Source organism: Scyliorhinus torazame, chromosome 1, assembly GCF_047496885.1.
Source record: "Scyliorhinus torazame isolate Kashiwa2021f chromosome 1, sScyTor2.1, whole genome shotgun sequence".
NCBI classification, from domain to species: domain Eukaryota; kingdom Metazoa; phylum Chordata; class Chondrichthyes; order Carcharhiniformes; family Scyliorhinidae; genus Scyliorhinus; species Scyliorhinus torazame.
This window is the reverse complement of record NC_092707.1, coordinates 65965853-65987516: the sequence shown is the minus strand read 5'-3', so window position 1 is coordinate 65987516 and position 21664 is coordinate 65965853. Positions and strand designations below refer to the sequence as shown.

The 21664-nt window shown below is 41.2% G+C and overlaps 1 protein-coding gene across 3 annotated transcripts in view; it reads right to left on the bottom strand.

The window, feature by feature from the left end:
* Positions 1-1541: 1541 nt before the first annotated feature.
* ascc2 (activating signal cointegrator 1 complex subunit 2) overlaps positions 1542-21664 on the bottom strand; it is an 82149-nt gene continuing 62026 nt past the window's right edge. For all 3 annotated transcript variants that reach the window (XM_072496023.1, XM_072496043.1, XM_072496034.1), the window contains exons 14-19: positions 19654-19859; positions 17727-17846; positions 10813-11031; positions 8107-8188; positions 4591-4685; positions 1542-2858 (exon numbers count right to left, since the gene is read on the bottom strand). In XM_072496023.1, the coding sequence (XP_072352124.1) occupies positions 2690-2858; positions 4591-4685; positions 8107-8188; positions 10813-11031; positions 17727-17846; positions 19654-19859 (891 nt within the window). In that variant the 3' untranslated portion in view covers positions 1542-2689. The remainder of the gene's footprint in view (positions 2859-4590; positions 4686-8106; positions 8189-10812; positions 11032-17726; positions 17847-19653; positions 19860-21664) is intronic.

Here is a 21664-nt window from a genome sequence, read left to right as displayed (position 1 = left end):
CTTGCAGGAACCCAGACAGCACTGAAACTAACAACCGTCTACATATTAATGAGCGATCCCCTGGAACAATTGGAAACATTTAAGGTAAACAAGGCCAAGCCAGACTCCTCGGCGCCAGCAGGAGCCAAGACAAAGGAAGGCCAACGGACACTTAGGGACCGCCCAGCGATCAGGGAACAGCTCCAGTATTGGAGAAATCGATCCAAGTGATCAGAACTCAGTCCAATCACTTGGAACCAGATATGGGGTCCACCCAAAAGGGCACAAAGCCCCTGGGGACTATAAAACAGAGTCCCCAAGTTCAATTTGTCCTTCTTGGCAGGGTCTCTCAGCAGCTCGAAACAACCCTTGACCGTGACCTGCCTAGTCGCTGCATCAACCAAGTAAGTCTCCAGTCAACGCATGCTACGAGATAGGCTCTCCTAGCTACCAGTCTATACCAGTTTTGAAGCCTGCAGACTCAGAAGCAAACAAAAGGCCATTTGTTCCCCTGACCTGGTGGGCCAGTTCCAAAGCTAAGTATAGGCCTTTTAGTGTTAGAGATAGTCTAGTAAGTAGAGCTTTATGCATGAGTAGTGATTGACTGTGTATAATAAATGTGTTTTGATTTGAAACTTACTAACTGGTGTATTGAGTTATTGATCAGCACTTGAACTTGAACCTCGTGGTGGTATCATAAAGATACCTGGCGTCTCAGAGCAAAGGTTATAAAACAGAGCAAATTAAGTAAAGACACAACGAGCAACATTTAGGTGGGACATATTTATAGCCACCAAAAGTTAGCAACAGCTATTATCCTAATGCCCACTAAATCTCATCACCACTGTACTCTCTGATTTACATTAGCTCCTAGTTGAGCAATGCCTCAATTTAACTCTAATCCTGGTTTACAATTCTGTCACTGGCCTCAATCCTCACCATAACTGTGACCTCTTGCAACCCTCAGATGTTTGTGCTGTACCAATTCTAGCCTCTTGTAAATTCACAATTGTAATTGCTCCACTGATAGTGGCCATACCTTCGATTGCCAACATCATAGCTCTGCAAATCCCTCCCTAAAGCGCTCTATCCTCCTTTAAGATGCTTCTTAAAACCTATCCTTTGGACCAAAATGTGGTCATTTGCAGAAATATCTTTACGTGGGTCAGTGTCAAATTTTACTTGCTCCTGTCACATCGAGTTGTTTTACTACATTAAATTTGCTGTATACTCATATGATCCAATACTCATACTACTAAGGTACTTTCAACAAACTATTCCTGCAATTGTTTCACTTGTTGTTTTTCTATATCATGCTGAGCACTTTTCAATTACAAATTTTAGACTGCATGACAATTGTTCATTGCCATTTCAAGCAGAAGTGGTTCTGTAGCAATTTACCCTGAATAATAGCTTTAGCTAGGTTAACAAGTTGATTGAGTCTTAACTGGTCTCTGAAGAGACCCAGCAGGCCACTCAGTTGTATCAAGACACTTTACAATGAGCAATAACTGTAGGCCTTGCCAACGATGCAACTGGAAAAACATAGGACTACTACACACTGACTGATGACTCAGTCTTTAATTGAAAATTATTGTTGTCAGCATTCATATTAGATACTTTCAATTATTACACTCAAATTGGTTCTAAATAAGAGAATGGATTGTGTAACTATTCATGGTAATCCCAAACCACAGGAAAGGAATAGGATTGTGCAAAACAAGCAATAGTGCACTGAGTAATAGTGAGTGTGTCTGATGCTGATGTCATCAATGGTAAGAGTTAAGAATTATAAACAGTGCATATTATCTAGTCTGTGTACTGAAACTATCCCCAATGTAGGGAAAACCTATTTTAGCCCTCATTTCATTCTTGTTTTAATATCCCCATCATGTTTTCAATACAGTCATTGATGTGCAAACATCCTCGGCCATGCATTTGTTGGATAAAAATCTGCACCTAATATATCTCCCCTAAGCCATTAAGTCATCAAGCAAGACATTAAAATTTCTGTAGTCCCGCCACCCCAGACAGCTGACTCGGGTCCAACATGCCAATTCGATATCCAACATCAATGAAAGATGTAAAATCAGGATGTATGGAAATGTTTTTGGGGCTACAAATGAAATGAAGTACACCCAAAGAAGGGAAACATTCAAAAAAATTCCAATTTTTGTTGTTGTTAAAAGTAAAACTTGTTTCTGTTGACTCAACTGCCTGATTTTACAGTGGTCTGACAATAATGGTGAGGGGTGTCAAACGTATTTCAGGATTTATCAATTACAGTTTCAAGGAAACACAGACAAATAAGCAAAGACAAATTGTAACATTGAGCAACTCATTTTAAGAATCAGTAAATAAACAAAAATTTGATTACTCCAGTAATGCAATAGCTGATATTCTTACTATGTCACTATGTTCAGTTGAGTCTAGGCTTGACTGTCACTCAAACTACAACCCCATAAAAGGTTAATCTGTCAGTCGACATGACTGAGATTATGAGGCAAAATATTTCAGGGGATGAAAACTTTGTCCTGAGGAGAAAAATGAATGCATGCTTTGTTGTGCAATATGTTTGATTATTATTGCTTAAGAAGAAAAAAATCTTGGAAAATTAGAGTTCAATTTATTAGCTGAAAGTGGCCACTGGAGGGAAGCAAAATTTTGGCCAGTTCCATGGTGGTGGAGGGAAAAAGGTTTAAAAAAAAAATCAAGATGGAATCATTCCTTTGTTCCGCTTCCTATCTGCAAGCGATCGACGATTGTGATTAGCTCGAAGGGATTTATTGGCCTCTTTCTTTCTTCTCTCCACTACTGTTTCTTTTGCTTGTCCCTGGCCTTTAGTATTCCCTGAAGCAGCAGTGTTGTCATGTCTGAACCTGGAAAGCAACATATAAATATATTCAGAGAACATTGAATAAAATTAAACAATTCCAGTTTGCCTCTTTTAGAGAAATCAACTATACTTTAAAAAAATCTTAATGGAGTAATTTTGGGACGGAGAGGGGAAAAGTGTGGGAATGAGCTAGATTTCTGGTGCTACTGTATGGATTTCTATATGAATTTCCTAAATATCAGTTCCTAAATCCAGACTTCTCACCAACACAAAGTGAATGCTCCCTTGTAGGAAGATACAACAATTTCCATTTATATCACATTTTTAATGTAGATAAATGTCCCAACTTATTATGGAATTTTAAGAATTAAAAAGGGAATGTCACAACTAGGGACTTTTGGCTATTTTACTTAGCAGAGGGTTGAGTTTAAGCTACCTGTTCCTGATATCAAATTAGTTGCAGGATTTTAAACAATAATTTTCAATAGTCTAGCATCCCTCTGTAACTTCAACAAAGAGGCTGATGGGTGCACAAGCCAAAGGGGTTTGATATGCTTTTCAGCTCATTCAGGAGTTTAGAGCCGACAGTGGAAGCCATTATTCATAACTACTTCGAACAAGTTAATTTGTTATCTTCTTTGATACTCAGATATTCACACGAGATGGTCAAAGAAACTGGGTTCCTTAGTGTAGGGAAATAGTTAAAATTCAAGTTTAAAAATATTGTAACTGCAATTGAAATACAAGCTGCTTTGTTCTAAGTAAGTCACGGTCAGCTTGGTGGTGAAACCTTACACCAGCCTCTTAGCTAGACTGCAAAGGGAGTAAGTCAGATATCAAAGTGAGTGATGGTAGAGACCACTCAATTTAAAACTTGTAAACCAATAGGGGACAAAGATTAAATTCACAGGTGTACGGTTACTAGCGCAAGTGTTGCCTGTCTCTCTTCTCTCTGTTCTCTTTCCAGTTGTTTTCTTCCTTATGCCCTGCTGGGCTTTTGTTTCTTTTCTTTTTGTAGTTTTTGGAAGTGTACAAACTTGACTTTTGCAATAGAACTCAATCTCGCACTACCACCATTTGAAAAATAAGAGATCCTACACTTTGTAACAGCACAAGTTAATCTGCTATCAATCCAATCTTGGGAGGGCGTTCCATTGGCACCAACTTCAGACAGTGAGAGCAATGACAGGTACCTGAAGTAGCTTTTCATAATTAAGTGATCAACAGATTATTTGTCGACAGCACTGGGATTAGAGTTCTGACCAAAACGAATGATCTTTTCTGCACCAGGTTTAAAAGTCAAAGCAGCTGGGATTAGTTTGGCAAGTGAAACAAACGTTACAATTAGTCACTGTCACCAGAGGATATGCAAAGAACTCATTTTAAATAAGCATTTGTAAAGATGCCCAATATTTTTCTTCGCTGAAAAATATATTGGAAGGAATTACAAATCTTTAATTACTAACAATATAAATAAGACTAAAAAATAAAGTAATTGCAGTTGGTGCTTACTTGTAAGTTGAAAGCAGTATGGCTATAAAATATGTAACAGCAAATTGACAGAGAGAGAACTAATTTTTTAAAAGAAAAGTGCACTAGAATCTTGTAATTGTGCGTGAAGCTGCGGGTGAAAATAAGGATGGGTAAAGAAAAAATAATCAAGAGCTATGGGGATAAATTCAAAGCTGAAATTAATAAAATGTCTTTGATTTTTCTTTACCCACTGTTCAGTTCAAAATCATTAATGAAATCATACTTGCGGTCTAGACTCTTACCCTCTTCTGGCATTGAAGGTAGCACGTCTTGCCTCTGCCCTTTCCCTTAGCATCGCTGGGTCCTGTACAAACAGATCCCTCTTTGGACCTTCCTCCTAGAAATCAAAACAATCATGTTACATTTTTCTATATTTTCAGGTAACAGTAGAATACTTTTATCTTCACAAAGATAGATCTTTGGTTGCTTGCCAGACAACTTTCATAAGCATCATTAATTCTGAGACAATCTTCACAATGGCTTTATTTGGAATAGAATTCTATGGAAGAATACATGACATGGATAAGTGGCTGGCTGCCTGATTTGTAATTGTATCAGAGATCAGCTCAGGGCTCATTTGTGCTTCTGTACACTAATGTGACCACAATTTAGGCCAGAGACGTTTAAGAGTCATGAGTTTATAAACATTTGTGGATTTAATCCGTGATTAGGTGCAGAGACATCACAATATCGAGTCAGGCCCAAGAGAAGTCTCTTCCCCCACCCAGATGATGCGTATGGGATGGTAATAATAGATAACTTGGCCTGGCAAAGGTACTGAAGGCACTGGGAGAAAATGAGTGGAAAACAACAGTCTTATTTGTTTTTTTATAAATTTAGGATAACAGCAAAGTTCAGACAAAAAATATTTGCTTTTCCCTCTCCTCACAGATGGTTTCATTCCCAGAGAAGACTGGCATGAATGTGGTAGCTCTCAATTGAATTGCTTATTTAACAAAATCAATGTGAATTACTTCCGAACAGTTTATAGTTACATACTTATATTTTGATCTAAGTTAAAACCCTTTTAGGTGAAAGGAATTTTTTCACACTGTGGCAAAATGGACAGCAGCCTGAATTTTAGGTCCAATAAGATTGGGCACTCTAAATTAAGAATTGGACATTTTTATTTAAATCAAATCACAGTCAGCTCCAGAACTGGCCTGAAGGGACTTTGAATACACTGAACACAAGCCAAATTGCCAGGGCATGTCTGGACCTGCCCTGTCAATCAGCCATCAGGATATATTCGGACCTATTCTTATGGATCGATTGTTTTGGGTTGCTCAGATAAAGCTAGACATGCTGGCATCCAGATTTCCTGCCGTTACCGTATGGTTACGTGAAAACAATACATCTAGGAATGGCCTCTCGGGTTGGGTTCCTGGTGTCTGCACAGTTGCAACCAGCAATGCCATTGAGTATTGTCTGCGTGGGTTTCCTCTGGGTGCTCCGGTTTAGAACATACAGTGCAGGAGGCCATTCAGCCCATCAAGTCTGCACTGACCCACTTAATCCCTCACTTCCACCCTATCCCCATAACCCAATAACCCCTCCTAACCTTTTTGGACACTAAGGGCAATTTATCATGGCCAATCCACCTAACCTGCACGTCATTGGACTGTGGGACGAAACCAGAACACCCAGAGGAAACCCACACAGACACGGGGAGAACGTGCAGACTCTGCACAGACAGTGACCAAGCGGGGAATTGAACCTGAGACCCTGGCACTGTGAAACCACAGTGCTATCTACTTGTGCTACCGTGCTGCCCATAAGTCCTGAAAGACATGCTTGTTCGGTGAATTGGACATTTTGAACTCTCCCTCAGTGTACCCGAACAGACGACTAGGGGATTTTCACAGTAACTTCATTGCAGTGTTAATGCAAGCCTACTTGTGACAATAATAAGGATTATTATTATTGTTGTGATCCCCACCCCAAGACCTCATTGGCTGAGGGCCAGAGAACCCTCTGGTAAGGCGAGAAGAGGAGCATAAAGATTGACCATCAGGACCCTGCCCAGCGAAGACTTGCTGAGGCAGCAAAGAAGATTGGACAACCGAACAGAGACAGAAGGAGGCAGCGGCGTGCAAGACCCACCTTTGCAGACGAAGGCCCTGAAAAATCGAGACTCAGAGAATCGGACCCAGAACTTGACTAAGTCCATCGGCTTGGGTAGTATTAAGAATCTTGGGATCATTTAGTATTGTTTTGGGATCATTTAACAAGGGCAAATGTTTTTACTCTTTGCTAAATGAATCTGGTTGAATCATACACTTGTATTTGTCCTTTGTTCATCATACAAAGAAAAACATATACGAGTAATAAACTGATTGAAGTGTCTGAGGTTTTACAGATAGAATGGCAGAGATTTAAAGTGCATCTCATTTTAGCTAATTGGATGAAATTGATTCACAGAGATAAGGGGTTCGATTCTCCATGCTGGAGACTAAGTGCTCCCACCAGCAGAGACTCGCTACTGGTCTCCGCTGGCACAAGGAGCAGCATCCAGGAGCGATTCCCTCTCCTTTTCCATGCTATTCTATGCATAGAGTCGAGCTCCATAGAATCCTGGCATTTGGCCGCCCCAGTGTTGACGCAGCGGCATTCCCCCCCACCATTGGAATAACGGTTGTCATTCCCAGCCTCCCCCCGCCCCCCCCCACCCACCCACTGCCGGAGATCTACCTCATCAGAGGCCCCGACCTGAAAGCTGAAGAGCAGACCAGGCAGTGGAGTGAAAGATCACTGCATTTTCACTTACATTTCCCAAACATCTGCTGCCTCCGATAAAAGTGTTTAAAGTAGCAGCTGGTACAAATTCCAGAGGCTTCCTCGAAAGCCAAGTACACTTCAAAGAGCCTCAAATCCTTTGACATCCCTTGAATTTAATTTCACATTACAATATATTGCAATAGCCAGTGATTTACAGTTTTATTACTCCAGAGACAGCTGCTTGGTGGATTTCTTATCTGTCTTTCCCTTCACGCTGAATGTATCTCAAGTACCCTGCTTTGATGTTAACCCCAATGTTTACCTGAGGAAGGAGCAGTGCCCCAAAAGCTAGTGTTTGAAACAAACCTGTTGGACTTTAACCTGGTGTTGTAAAACTTGTTACTGTGCTCACCCCAGTCCAACGCCGGCATCTCCACACCAATGTTTATAAGCACACCTGCTATGATTGACAGCTCCTCGCCATATCTAAAGCAGATATAATCTTTCTGCTGTGGGATAGAGGCTTTGTGTTGTGTGTGTGGGGGGGCGGGGGCTTCTGATGGACTTTGGGCGCACCTCAGTTATGCACTGACCCCTTGCCCCATTGCAGGATCCATCGTATCAGGGTCACACTTAGGAAAACTTGCTCCAAAGCCCCCCAGGAGGATTTCCTGCTGTGTGTGTGTTTGGGGGGGGGGGGGGGGGGCACACACAAGCTTCTAGCCTGTTAATCAGATGCGATTGGGTGGAAAGCACTGATTTGCACCCTCCCACCAGCGCAAGGCGTGTAGCTTGTTGCCGTGGGACCAGAGCATCGGAACGGGATGTCTTCCAGCACTGACCCTGCTTTTCAGCCAACACTCCATTCTCTGCCAGATCAGGATATCCACTACCAACATCAGGCAATGAAGAATCCACCCCCAAAATGTTTCCACCCACATTTCTGAAAAAAAACCGCACAACACTTGTATGTACTGGCTTCCATGAATGTGCTAAATCCCAACTTATTATGTGGCACTATTTCACATAATTTGGACTACCTTTGGTGCTTCCTCTTCAGATTCATCATCATCTTCCCCATCTTCGTCTTTTTGTCTCAGGATACGGGGGATTGTAAATGGTCTGGAAAACAATGAAATATGTTATACCTGCAGCTGGTAAAGGACCATTTTATTTATGAAATTACCACAATGAATGACACTGATTCATAATACACTCGTCCATTTTTTAAAAAAAATTCATTTGTAGTTTCAGGCGATTTACTATGGAGAAGGTAAAGAATGTCGTGCTGAACTAGTGAACCATAAAAGGATATGTCCTTTTAATTCTGCATTAATTAATTAATTCTTTTAAAAATAAATTTAGAGTACCCAATTCTTTTTTTTCCTCCAATTAAGGGGCAATTTAGCGTGGCCAATCCACCTAACCTGCACATCTTTGGGTTTAGGAAACACACGCAGACAAGGGAGAATGTGTAAATTCCATATGGACAGTGACCCAGGGCCGGGATCGCACCCGGGTCCTCGGTGCTGAAAGGCAGCACTGCTAACCACTGTGCTGCCCAATTAATTTATTCTAAAGTGCAATGAAGAAAATTATAAAGCAATAGAAACACAAGGGGATCATATGTCCAATTATATAAAATTTGACTCTCCAACACAGCTGAGAAAGAAATATTATGCAGCATGGCATCACACCATATCTCGCAACTTCACTGGAAAATTGCTTTTGACTATTTGGATGTCTACATAATCTACATCTATGCATATCTTGAAAAAAAAATTACCTATTGTCTCACACCATCAAACTTCTTCCATTCCCTATTATGAATTCTTATTTCCATGTATGGAAAGTGCCTCTTTTTTTAAAAACACTGCAACGAAGTTACTGTGAAAATCCCCTCGTCGCCACAGTCGGGCGCCTGTTCAGGTATACGGAGGAACAATTCAGAATATCCAAACTACCTAACAGCAAGTCTTTCGGGACGTGTGGGAGGAAATCGGAGCACCTGGAGGGAACCCACGCAGACACAGGGAGAACATGCAGACTCCGCACAGACAGTGTCCCAAGTCAGGAATCGAACTTGGGACCCTGGCGCTGTGAAGCAACAGTGCTAACCACTGTGCTATCGTGCCGCCCTGTTCTTGACAAGCTGTTACATCTTTCCACAGCTGCACCATTGCAGAAACTCAAAACTCCTCAGTCGGAATTGTAGTGAGCCATGTCTGTAACCAACGTTATGACTTTATATCCATCCTTAACCTGATAGTTAACATTTTCCTCCAAATCAGTTAATCCAGATGGACAGCTCCTGTTGGAAACCTGTTCAACAAATCTATTAAATTGTAATCTCTAATTTTAATTGATGCTGCCGAAGTTTGTACTCACGTCCTCTCCTTCTGCCCTCAAAATCAAAGTAATTAACCCATTCAAATCTAATTACTACTCAACAATATTCTTTATTTATGTTCTCTACAAGAATCCACTTTTGTATGTAACCCTATACTTGACCGCCAATGCAAAGTATCTGGGAGAGTATAGCACAAAGTATCTGGGGTAGCATATCACAAGGTAAACAACAAACCTGAAAACCATTGGGTAATACACTGGTTATAGTATGGAATATCACCATGTAATCTTGATTTTAGTTGGCAGAAAATTGGCAGACCACATAACTCAGGGTAAACTATTATTATAAATATATTGTATGAAGTGAAATTATACAGAGATAAATTAATCAGATTATAGAGTTTTGCAGCACAGGTAGCTATTTGGCCCATCATGCACACGCCAGCTCTCACAGTGCCACTCTCCTGCCCTTTCCCCATCATCTTTTAATTTGATGAAAATATATCCTCAACATATTTTCCAAGTTAAAAATAGTAAATTGCTTGGATATTCTTGGTCCCTACTCTCCCAAAGATCCTCCAACTGTGGTTATGTACCAGCTTCATGGCAACTGCGAATAGACTTGTCTGGAGGCCGATAAGATTCCTCCCACTTGTCGACACTAGTGGCGTGCTAGTTAGCACTGCTGCCTCACGGCACCGAGGATCCGGGTTCAATTCCGGCCCTAGGTCACTGTCCGTGTGGAGTTCGCACATTCTCCCGGTGTCTGCGTGGGTCCCACCCCCATAAACCCAAAGATGTGCAGGATAGATGGATTGGCCACGCTAATTTGCTCCTTAATTGGAAAAAAATGAATTGGGTACTCAAAATTTAAAAAAAAAACATTCCTACCACTTGGCTCCACCCTGGGAAACAATGACATCAAGAACAGAGGTCATTAGCTCAACAAGTAACAGAACATTTACCTGTATGCTCTGTTGGGAAACTGCAATCTTAGCTATGTGGTAATACAGTTGTTGGCTGCTAAGTTGGTTCCTTGCCAACTTGTACCTAAAATACTATGGACCAAGGCAAACAAGGAGAATATCTAATAGGGAGAGAAGGGTGATCCCCAAGTATGGTAAAGGGAAACTCTTCTTTCTGAGAATTTTTGAGTAGTTTCTGACCTGGAGATACTTAAACCTCACATGTGAAAGGAACCTCGATAACCAAAATGTTAAAAAAGCGTGTATAAACATGTCCAGGTATAATCTTAAAAACTAGAGTAGTATATTCTAACAGCTAAGTAGAAATAGCAGTCGCATTTATTGTAAAATACATAAGTGGAAATACATACAGTAAAATTAAAGAGTCACTTTCAGGTCTCTGCATTTTGCAATAATGTTCACTCATCCTACCTTCGACTAATCAGTTCATCATCTGAATCCACGTCATTTGCTCCTACTTGGCCACCATCGTAAGTGTCATCATATTCGTCATCATAATCACCCGCATAAAACTGTTCTCCAGCTTCGACTGGCACGTTCTCCACCACTATACTGTAGGCTTTATATCTTTCCTTCTGCTCTGCAATGTGCGTCTTGTCATCAAGCAGTGTTATTCCTTCTTTTTCTTTTCTGCAAAATACAACACAAATATCTAGCACTCACTTTTCTAATGATTAACTGGGGTATTTTGGGTTTATTTCATAAATTCAGATTAATCAGTGACCTGTGTGTATAAATACGATTTAGAACGTGCATCATCTCCAAGTTGCTGTAATCAAATTATAGAAGGATTGTTTAAAAATGTATTCTTTCATGGGATGTGGGCATCACTGGCAAGGCCTGCGTTTGTTGTCCATCCCTAATTATCTTTGAACCGTGTGGCGCGCCACACCATTTCTAAGGCTTTATAAATGTCGACCACAGTGGTCCTTCTGTCATTATGTGTTCACGCAATATTTTTGGTTGGCGAGCACAGAGTCCAAAGTGTGCTCGCTGACAATCAAGATGGCAAATTTAGCCAATTCATGGGCCAACTGAACACATTTTTACAGGCCCGTATGCTTTTACGGTTTGCGGACAGGCCGACAGGCCAGGCAGCCTTTATGTTTTAGCTTTAATCTCAATTCAGGGCGGGATGAACTGTTCAGGCTGAAATGAAATGAAAGAAGGTGTCTGGGGACTGAATTTTGTGCTTGAATGAGTTACCTAGAAACTCTTTGCATAGTTTTTATGGTGTGATTTATTTTTCATGGATTAGGTGAGAGAGCTCCGCAGTGGCAGTCCCCCTGAGGGAACACATTAGAAGCATTAGCCTGCACCCTTCGTTTTCTCAGCGCCTGCCTTCTTCCCTTCTTTCACAGAGCGTGTTTTGTCCTGGCTGCCTGATAATAAGCCAGTCAGCATGAAATTGCGATCCGGTGACGATTTCAGCTGGGAATAGCTTTCACGTCTGTTCTGGGAGCGTCGAGTGTGCGCATCCGATGGGTCAAAAATTCAGGCCTAAGATGTAAATGCAGTAGCAGTTCAGAGAGGGTTTATTGGACTAATACCAGGAGTCAGAAGGTTGTCTTAAGAGGAAAGGTTTGTATCTACTGAGGTTTAAAAGTATAGGAGGCAACTTAATTGAAACCTTTAAGATCCTGAGGGGTGCTGACAGGGTGGATGTGAAGAGAATGTTTCCTCTTGTCAAAGAACCTAGAATTTGGGAGTCATTGTTTAAAGATAAGGGGTTGCTCATTTAAGGCAGAGATGAAGAGAACTTTTTTCTCTCAAAGAGTCGTGAGTCTCTGCAACTCTCTTCCTCAAAGTAAGAAGTCTTACAACACCAGGTTAAAGTCCAACAGTTTTGTTTCAAATCACTAGCTTTCGGAGCACTGCTCCTTCCTCAGGTGAATGAAGACGTATGTTCCGGAAACATATATTCAGCCAAAGTCAAAGATGCAAGACAATGCTTTGATTGCGAGCATTTGCAGGTAATTAAGTCTTTACAGATCCAGAGATAGGAGGAACCCCAAGTTAAAGATGTGTGAATTGTCTCAAGCCAGGACAATTGGTAGGATTTCGCAATCCCAGGCCAGATGGTGGGGGATGAATGTAATGCGACATGAATCCAAGGTCCCGGTTGAGGCCGTGCTCCTGTGTGCGGAACTTGGCTACAAGTTTCTGGTCGGCGATTCGGCATTGTTGCGGGTCCTGAAGGCCGCCTTGGAGAACGCTTACCCGGAGATCAGAGGCTGAATGCCCTTGACTGCTGAAGTGTTCCCCGACTGGAAGGGAACATTCCTGCCTGGCGATTGTCGTGCAATGTCCGTTCATCCATTGTCGCAGCGTCAGCATGGTCTCGCCAATGTACCACGCTTTCGGACATCCTTTCCTGCAGCGTATGAGGCAGACAACGTTGGCCGAGTCGCACGAGTATGTACCGCGTACCTGGTGGGTGGTGCTCTCACGTGTAAAGTTGGTACCCATGTCGATGATCTGGCACGTCTTGCAGAGATTGCCAATGGCAGGGTTGTGTGGTGTCGTGGTCGCTGTTCTTAAGGCTGGGTACGACACCACACACACCACAGCATACTCGTGCGACTCGGCCAATGTTGTCTACCTCATACACTGCAGGAAAGGATGTCCCGAAGCGTGGCACATTGGCGAGACCATGCAGACGCTACAACAAAGGATGAACGGACATCGCGCAACAATCGCCAGGCAGAAATGTTCCCTTCCAGTCGGGGAACACTTCAGCAGTCAAGGGCATTCAGCCTCTGATCTCCGGGTAAGCGTTTTCCAAGGCGGTCTTCAGGACACGCGACAACGCAATATCACTGAGCAGAAACTTATAGCCAAGTTCTGCACACAAGTGGACGGCCTCAACTTGGATTCATGTCGCATTACATTCAGCCCCCACCATCTGGCCTGGGCTTGCAAAATCCAATCAACTGTCTTGGCTTGAGACAATTCACACCTCTTTAACTTGGGGTTACACCTCTCTCTGGATCTGTAAAGACTTAATTACCTGCAAATGCTCGCATTCAAAGCATTGTCTTGCATCTTTGACTTTGTCTATATACATGTTTCTGGAACATGCCTCTTCATTCACCTGAGGATGGAGCAGTGCTCCGAAAGCTAGTGTTTGAAACAGACTTGTTGGACTTTAACCTGGTGGTGTAAGACTTCTTACTGTGCTCACCCCAGTCCAACGCCGGCATCTCCACATCATCTCTTCCCCAAAGGCAGTGGAAGCATAATCTTTGAATATTTTTAATACAGAGCTGGATAGATGCTTGATTAACAAGGGCTAAAAGGTTATCGGGTGTGGTCAGCAATGTGGGGTTGATGTTACAATTATATCAGCCATGATCTTATTGAATGGTAGAGCTGACTCAAGGCACCAAGTGTCCTACTCCTGCTTCTAATTTGTATGAAATTAGCTTGAATGCAGACCAAACTAATGTCAAGGAAGCTTGCATCCAATTCAATTAATACTCCTAAATCAAATTAGGCCTGGAGTTTCATCACAATGGAGAATTAGAAGTGCCTGAAAATCATAAGTCCTGCCCCTGAACAAGGGACTTCCCATTTTCGTGAGTAAAAGGGAGCAATTTGCTATTTGTGCATGCGTGGTTTACAGAGGCAGCTGACTATTTAAATTATGAGCTGACTCCAGTCAAGTTGGGTTTTGGCAGCCCAGAAGTGTGAAGTGAAGCTTGATGTGTGCAGGATTGACCTGGTAAGAGCAGGTCTGAACTTTGTGGATTTGTTTGGATAGCTAAGGTAACCCTTTGGAGAGTTAAGGAGCCCCTTTGGATCTGGTCCCAGGACACCTCTGGAGGTGGTGCGGTGCTTTGGGGGAGGTCAAGTTGTGTGTAAAAAGTGCATAAACTCAAAAGCTCATGGGGGAACAGTCAACAGATCTATCAAAATCAACTGTCGAAACTGTCAAATGGACCGGTCTAAAAGTCTCAAGAGGAACCATAAAAAGCACCTGCCATGAAGAGATATTTAGACTTTTAAAAGTCCTGTATTTTAAAGCTTTGAAAAAATATCTGGAGTGTTAAAATAAGTCTCTTAACATAAGCCTGTGGGTTTTCATTCATGGGTTACTGCCGCATGACTAATTTCACAACCAGCCATTATCACAGTAGGACCCTGCCAGTTCACAGTGTGATTGGCAGCTATTAGAGGTTATAGGCTCTTTTAGTGGGATTATGAATTCCAATGCTTACTGTTATAATGGATTGTACACTTGAATGAAATATTTGTTGTTATAAGGTTTTATGTAGTTGAATGAATGTTAATGCAGTAAATGTTTTTTTATGATTGAGAGTGTTTTTACCAACATGGTGCTTTTCAATATAATGATATCTGTGACAAACACTTGGGACTTTATTTGATAGAATATTGTTTTATCTCTTCTCTGCATGGGTCCTGAAGTCTGTCCATGGTGGATATTGGGCGAGTTGCCATGATAGGTGGCAGCAAAAAGGGTTTGTAGAGGGCAAGGGTTGGCATAAGTTGGCACAGGGACCATAAAGGACCATGGGGTGGGTGCAGGAGCATTGGCTGGCAGCGAGGCGGGAGGGCTGGAGGGATGTTTTATTCTTTAAACGTTTGGACACTGTGCTGGAACCCCAAGGCAGACCTTCCATTCAGCCTGCCTCCGCACCTGGCATGCTCCTCACTATTGCCAGGGTCACCTACCCGACTTCTAATGTAGCCTGCATTCCGTCCCACCCCTGAAAAATTTGAAGTGCAGGCAGCCATATTTAAAGGTCAGGTTCACCGAGCCACAAATCTTCTGGACTCTGCACACCTGACTCACGGGCCTAAATCCAGGCCTTAGTTTGTACAACTTCAGGCCAGCTGCTGCCGAGTACGAGTTCACATCATAAAGCAGCATTAATGGGCGGTCTTGTCCAGGTAAACTGCAAGGCCACTTTAATAAGTCGATACTACCATGTTTATGTAGTATAAATTATTTCTTGAAGATTGGATTAAAGCCAATGATTAAGTCAGTGAAATGTGCCTGTGGCAAACAGGTGCTCAATATGAACACAGAATGAAACAGAATATTCAGTTACATGTTTCCCATCAAAAGAGGTACAGACACAACATGTGTATAGAGTACAATAATACAAAACAAAATCCTTGTTTTCAAATTTGATTCAGAGCTATTTTCTGCTGCTAATTTTCCTTTCCCTCCTCATGGGGCTAACTTTTGGAGCGTTATTTCATTGGTGCCGACAACCCTCTGATGCTTTGCCAGATGGTCATTCATCCAAAGTGAATTTCAGACCAAGAACATTGGCAGGCTATTTGAGATGGTACACAATTACTCGATTCCCTCGCTAACCATTTGTGTTATCTGATCTAATCTTCACCAACCTTTTCCAGCAGAGGTCAGTAGACAACTATCAGGAACTGGAACTCCGGCTGACATTTTCCCCAAGGGCAATAAAGCCAACTCCACCAAGCCAACTACTGCCCTAATTGAAATCAATTAACCTGACACGAACCAGGAACAAAACCTGAGCGCCAATGGTCTGTATGGCCAGATGGTGCTTTTATACATTAGACTGTCAGAGAATCCAGTGACACATTATTAAATTATTGTGGTAACATGCTGAAGTTCCCACACAAGTTACAAAACCTCTGCAAAGTATAGTAGGCAGCTTAGAAAGACAATTAGACATTTTAAAATCATCCAAGATTGAAAAAGACTATGGAATACATAGTCTAAATCTGCAATGAAACATCAAAGTAAAATGTAAATTTGTAATCCCATATTTCAGAGTTGAAGACACGAGAATCACTTTCACTTGCTGGATGCCTCAATGCGACGGGCCACGAGTCTACATGTAGGCGTTCGTCAAGTGCAGAGCTAAAGATGTGAATACGCCTTCTCATCGAGAAGCAGAATGGATATTGATGCGTTATTGTCTGATATCAGGTTAATTCAGAACCTGTATTCCTAAAGACAACACAAATCACTCCACCTTAATTTAGTGGTTTTATCTGTACTCAAGAATCCACTAAAATGCACCATCTTGGAGCAACTTAGGTAACCTGAAGTTAAACCATGACAGGGGATTTTCGTAGGATTTATTCTTAGGATTAATCACTTAGATTTGCATGTCTTAGTGGCGTGGTATCAATTTTTAGTTGTTACAAAGCTATGATGAGCAGAGAAGAATGCAATTTTGGGCATAAACCCCCCCCTAATATATTTGATTTATTTTGACTCACAACAACCACCATCCTCCACCACCATGTCCCCCTTGCCTCCAACATGTCCCCCTCACCTCCAACGCCAATGATTGTTCAGGTTGCTGCAACCCAGACCCTATTGTCCCATCAGGAGGTAATTGCAAAAGCATTTAATTACAGAGAAAATACAAAGTGTGTCATCATGTTCTGCTTTCAATCACGGAGTCATTCGGAGAAATTATATTTAATCTATTTTTGGCTCATTTTAAATGTCTAAACAACCAAAGGGTTGCGATATAAAAATAAATGGCAACTTGTCTTACTATGCAAGTACATTGCCATGTGAGAGTATCTTTAAGAAATGGATGTTTAAGCAATGTACCTTTAAGAAATTGAGCTGCTCATATTACTGAAGTGATATCAGAGGGTGGGGGGAGTAAAGCTGGGAGTGTCTGTGTGTTTTGCTGAGAGCTGCAGGAAGAAACAGAGCTGGTCTGTTGATGTCTGCAAATCCAAAGACTATAAATATATTGAATGTAACCTCATATCTGTTTCTGAAGGTTGAAGTTTTTTGGATGTTTAAAGGAACAGTTTGAAGGATTATTTAGTGTTGTAGTCTTTTGGGGTTATCTTTGAAGTAATGGGCGTTAAGATATTCAATGTTTGTTTTTAAAGGTTAAATTGAGTTCATAGAATAAACATTGTTTTGTTTTAAAAACCATTTGTCCATAATTGCTGTATCACACCTGGAGAGTACGCTGTGTGCTTCCCACACCACAATCTATTAAAAGTTATGGGTCGGTTGAGCTCCATGAAACATTATGGAGTTCTGTAAACCCAGACCCATAACAACATAGAAATCTGAGTTAACCACAATATATTAAAATCAACAATTTTTTCCTTGGAGTGTGCAGGTGATTTGATTTAGCGTGCAACACTTCTAAATTACAGCGCAGTTACACACATGGGACAACTTAAAGCAGTTAACCTGTATGCAACCTATATGGAAGCTTTCAGGCTGCTGCGTAACAACGGAGCTTAAAGGAACATTGATTAGAATTCAATCCAACACTTCCACAATAACTATTAAATGACAAGTTGTTATTTTAGAGTGTGAAACTCACTTCTTGCCTTTCCAGATTTTAGACTTGTCCACAGAATTCCTGCTGAAAACGTCAAACGCATCATGGTCAAAAACATTTAGCCTTGTTGACAAAATTGATTCCTGGTCCTTTTTCACCTCCCTAAAGAAAACAAAGTACATAATATTGTTTGGCACTAATGAATAGAATATTACACTTACAAGTTGTACTTAGGAGACTATTGAATTCTAGTAGAAGGCATCCTTAAAAAAATTACTGCTAACACAATTCAGCAATGTAATATAATATTAGACCATATGCATATCAATTTATGACAACAAAATTACAAGCAAAATTATGAACCCAGAATTACATAACATCAATGTTTGATGCTGGAGATAGTGAGAGATAAATGAGTAAACTATGTTTGAGGAATTTACATAATATGCTGTCCAATTGAGTTGAAATCATGTACAATTGAGTTCAAAACAAAGGGCATTCAAATGTCTAAACCCAACAGCATAAATCCTGTGTCTGTCTTTTCTTTGGTATCCTTAAAATCTAACCAATATTTTTAAATTTTTAAAGCATAAATCGTAAGATGGTAAGTGGAATCATAAAAATGTTTATTGAGCTGCTCCACATTAATTTTAAAAATTAGAATTGAGCTTGGGAGGCATTTTCTTTCAAAGCATATTACCCTTCATTTCAAAAATATCTCGAATACATGCACTGACAGGTCTTTATAAAACAGCCCTGATGGAGATTGACTTGTGAGTCATTCTGTAGACTTGAACCAACTTAAAGATCTGGGAGGCAGAGAGTGGGGGAAAAAAAAAAAAAGCTTGCAGCAGGACCTGTATTCTTTTCAGTGGACATGTTGAAGCTGATGCCCGATTTCTAAGTGTCATCGCGAAGTGACCCTGTCAAAATCTCATGAAATTGTTTATTACTAAATTATTGATTACTTTCTCTTGTGGTGCTGCTTATGGTGAGACATAAGATTTGTTGTTTAAAAAAAAAAATAGTTGGGATATGCCACTTATACACTATGTATCACCAGAGAGGCGCCACATCAACTGGTGGTGACTGAAGTTAAATTCTGTTTTTATTTCATGATCTTGCACAAAAACTGTCCATTCAAAAGAAAACACTGAATATAAACTTTACCTAATTAATGTGTATGAAAATTTGTGCTAGAGCTTTCTCGAAATATTAAAAAGATGTTGAATGCTAAAGGGTGGGGCAATTTGGAAAATTGTACATAATTCAGCAAATATATCAAGTCCTTGCTTATGATTATTATATTTCCTACATCTTGAAGTGTGAAATGCTGCTATTTTACTTTGATCCAAATCAACCAAGTATGACAGCTAAAGTATAATGGGAAGCAAATGGAACAACTACAAAAATTGCACATTATATGCAAAAACTTTTAACATAATGAAAAAAGAAAGCTATGGATGAGATGCTATTTAGACATAGTTGAGCTTGCCACGTACAGCACGAGTTCACACTCTGATGAACTGTAATAGCTGTGTCCAGTCAGATAAAATAGTCAAAACAACCTAAACTTTGCTGCTTTGGATTTGACGGATCCAGGTTTCAAAATCCAGACTACAGATAGTTACCGAATCTTAACGACAACAAAGACAATTGAACACTTTGTCGAATGCACTCAGACACTGGTGTGAACATAATTACCAAAGAATCTGGCTCTTGCTGGGAAACCAATCATGGCCAGTGTGTCGAGCATAGTTCCAGCCGAAGAAATGCAGGAAAACCTGAACCACGACCCATACTGGAGACATACTCACCACAAGTAAATTAAATCTATTTTTATCCTTAATATCACAAAAAATTAAAATATAGCTTGAAATAAGAATAAGACTTTGCATGTAAGTGGAAACTAACTGCGATATTTTGCAAACAAAGCTTCAATCTAAAGATATGCATCTTGATTTCTTACCTCTGAAGAGTTCTGTCTAGTTTGCAAAGTGAAGGCCCTATTTTATCTTCAAGGATGTTATTAATTACTTTTTCTGCATTGTAATCATATTCTTCCAAGCATTCAAGAATGAAGCCTTCCCCAAGGTGTGGTAGAATGTCCTTCACATGAGAAATTAAAGATTCCAGCTCGATTCCCGTTATTTTGGCAGCCGTTGCACCTGCACACTATTTACAAATATAGGAATAAATAGTTACACAATTTCAGTAGAGAGCTCTAATCTACTCTGACACATTCATTCCAAATTTAATTTCATGAAACCCTGTTAAAATACTCAAGATATATTATTGTTTAAATTAAAATAATTAAACATATTATTTTAATTCTACATGCACTTCACATCAATTTTTCAAATTATAAATTCCTACTTCCAGATTTATAATAGAAACTAGTTGTGGAAACTTGTCACAGTGTAATTGCATTCCACTGTCGGAAGCACTGTGGTATTGTCATGAAGAAAGAAATCATGAACAGGGCGTGTTTCTAATTGACCGAAGAGATACATGGGGCGGGATTCTCCGGTCGCCGACAGCAAAATCGCGTTTGGTGATCGGCTGGAGGATCCCCATTTGCGCCGAAATCAGGGGCAGCACCGCTTTTGCAATGCTCCGCCCCCTCAAAAACAGCATACTCAAAAGAGTATGCCGCACACCATATGGGCGGCCTCAGGACGTCACCTGAGGCCCTCCCCCGATGTTCCGCCCCCGATGGGCCGAGTTCCCGACTGCGTGGAACACTTATGGTATTTTTATTTGTGGGTCCCACGTGCCAGCTGTGGATTGTGTCCAGCGCCGCCACAGTCGGGTGGGTGGGTGCCATGACGCTGGCCTGGGGAGGGGGCGGCGATGGGGGTTACTAGGGGATATTATTTGGCAGGCTGGGTCTGCGCGTGGCCGGTGCCATGTTGCACGGTGCGGCCACCTGTGCGGCCACGGACCTGGCCATTCTCCAGCCGTATCTGCAGGTAAAGCCGGGGCTTGATCCTATGCGGCTGCTAGCCCCCCACCGGACGGTGGATCGGTGCAGCTGTTGCGCTGTTTTTTCTGGGGTAAAACACCACTGTTCCCAGGCCGGCGTCAGTACTTAATCTACAAATCGGAGAATCCAGCCCCACACACAAACATTTGAATTCGGAACAGAGGTAGACCATTTGGCCCTTCGAGCCTGCTCTGCCATTCAATAAAATCATGGCTGATTGTGGTCTCAACTCCACATTCCCTATCCACAGTAACCTTAACATTCTTAAATAACCAGGGAGATTCTCTTTTTGAACAAAGCTCTAATCACCTTCTGAAAAAATTGATTATCTTGATGCAATATAGTTCCGTTGGAAACAACTTTCAGGCAGCAGAGGGGTTCTGGCACAGAATAATTGAAATATTACAGCACGGGAGGCGACCATTTGGCCCACCATCCATGGAATAATTCCAGATTGTGTGAGCTTTGAGGACACAAGTAACATCCCAGAAATAGCTGTAAATCAGGAAATGGAAGTGAGGGAGGAATTTGGGAAAATTACAATCCTGAGAAAATTGTTGGGAGCTGCGGGCTGACACGTCTGCAGGTCCTGATGGATTTCACCCAGGGTCTTAAAATAAATGGCTCGTGAGATAATTGATACATTGGTTTAATTTTCCAAAATTCAACAGATTCGCAGAAGGTTCCATTAGATTGGAAAATAATGAATGTAACGCCTTTGTTCAAAAAGAGAGGGAGATGAAAACAGGAAACCACAGGCCAGTTAGTTTAACGACTGCCATAGGGAAAATGTTAGAAGACATTATATCAGGACACTTGGAAAAATGTAAGGTAATCAGGCAGAGTCAACATGGTTTCATGAAAAGGAAATCATGTTTACCAATTTATTGAAATTCTTTGAAGAAATAACATATGCTGTGGATAATGGGGAAATGGTGGATGTACTGTATTTAGATTTCCAGAAGGCATTTGATAAGGTGCCACTTCAAGGGTT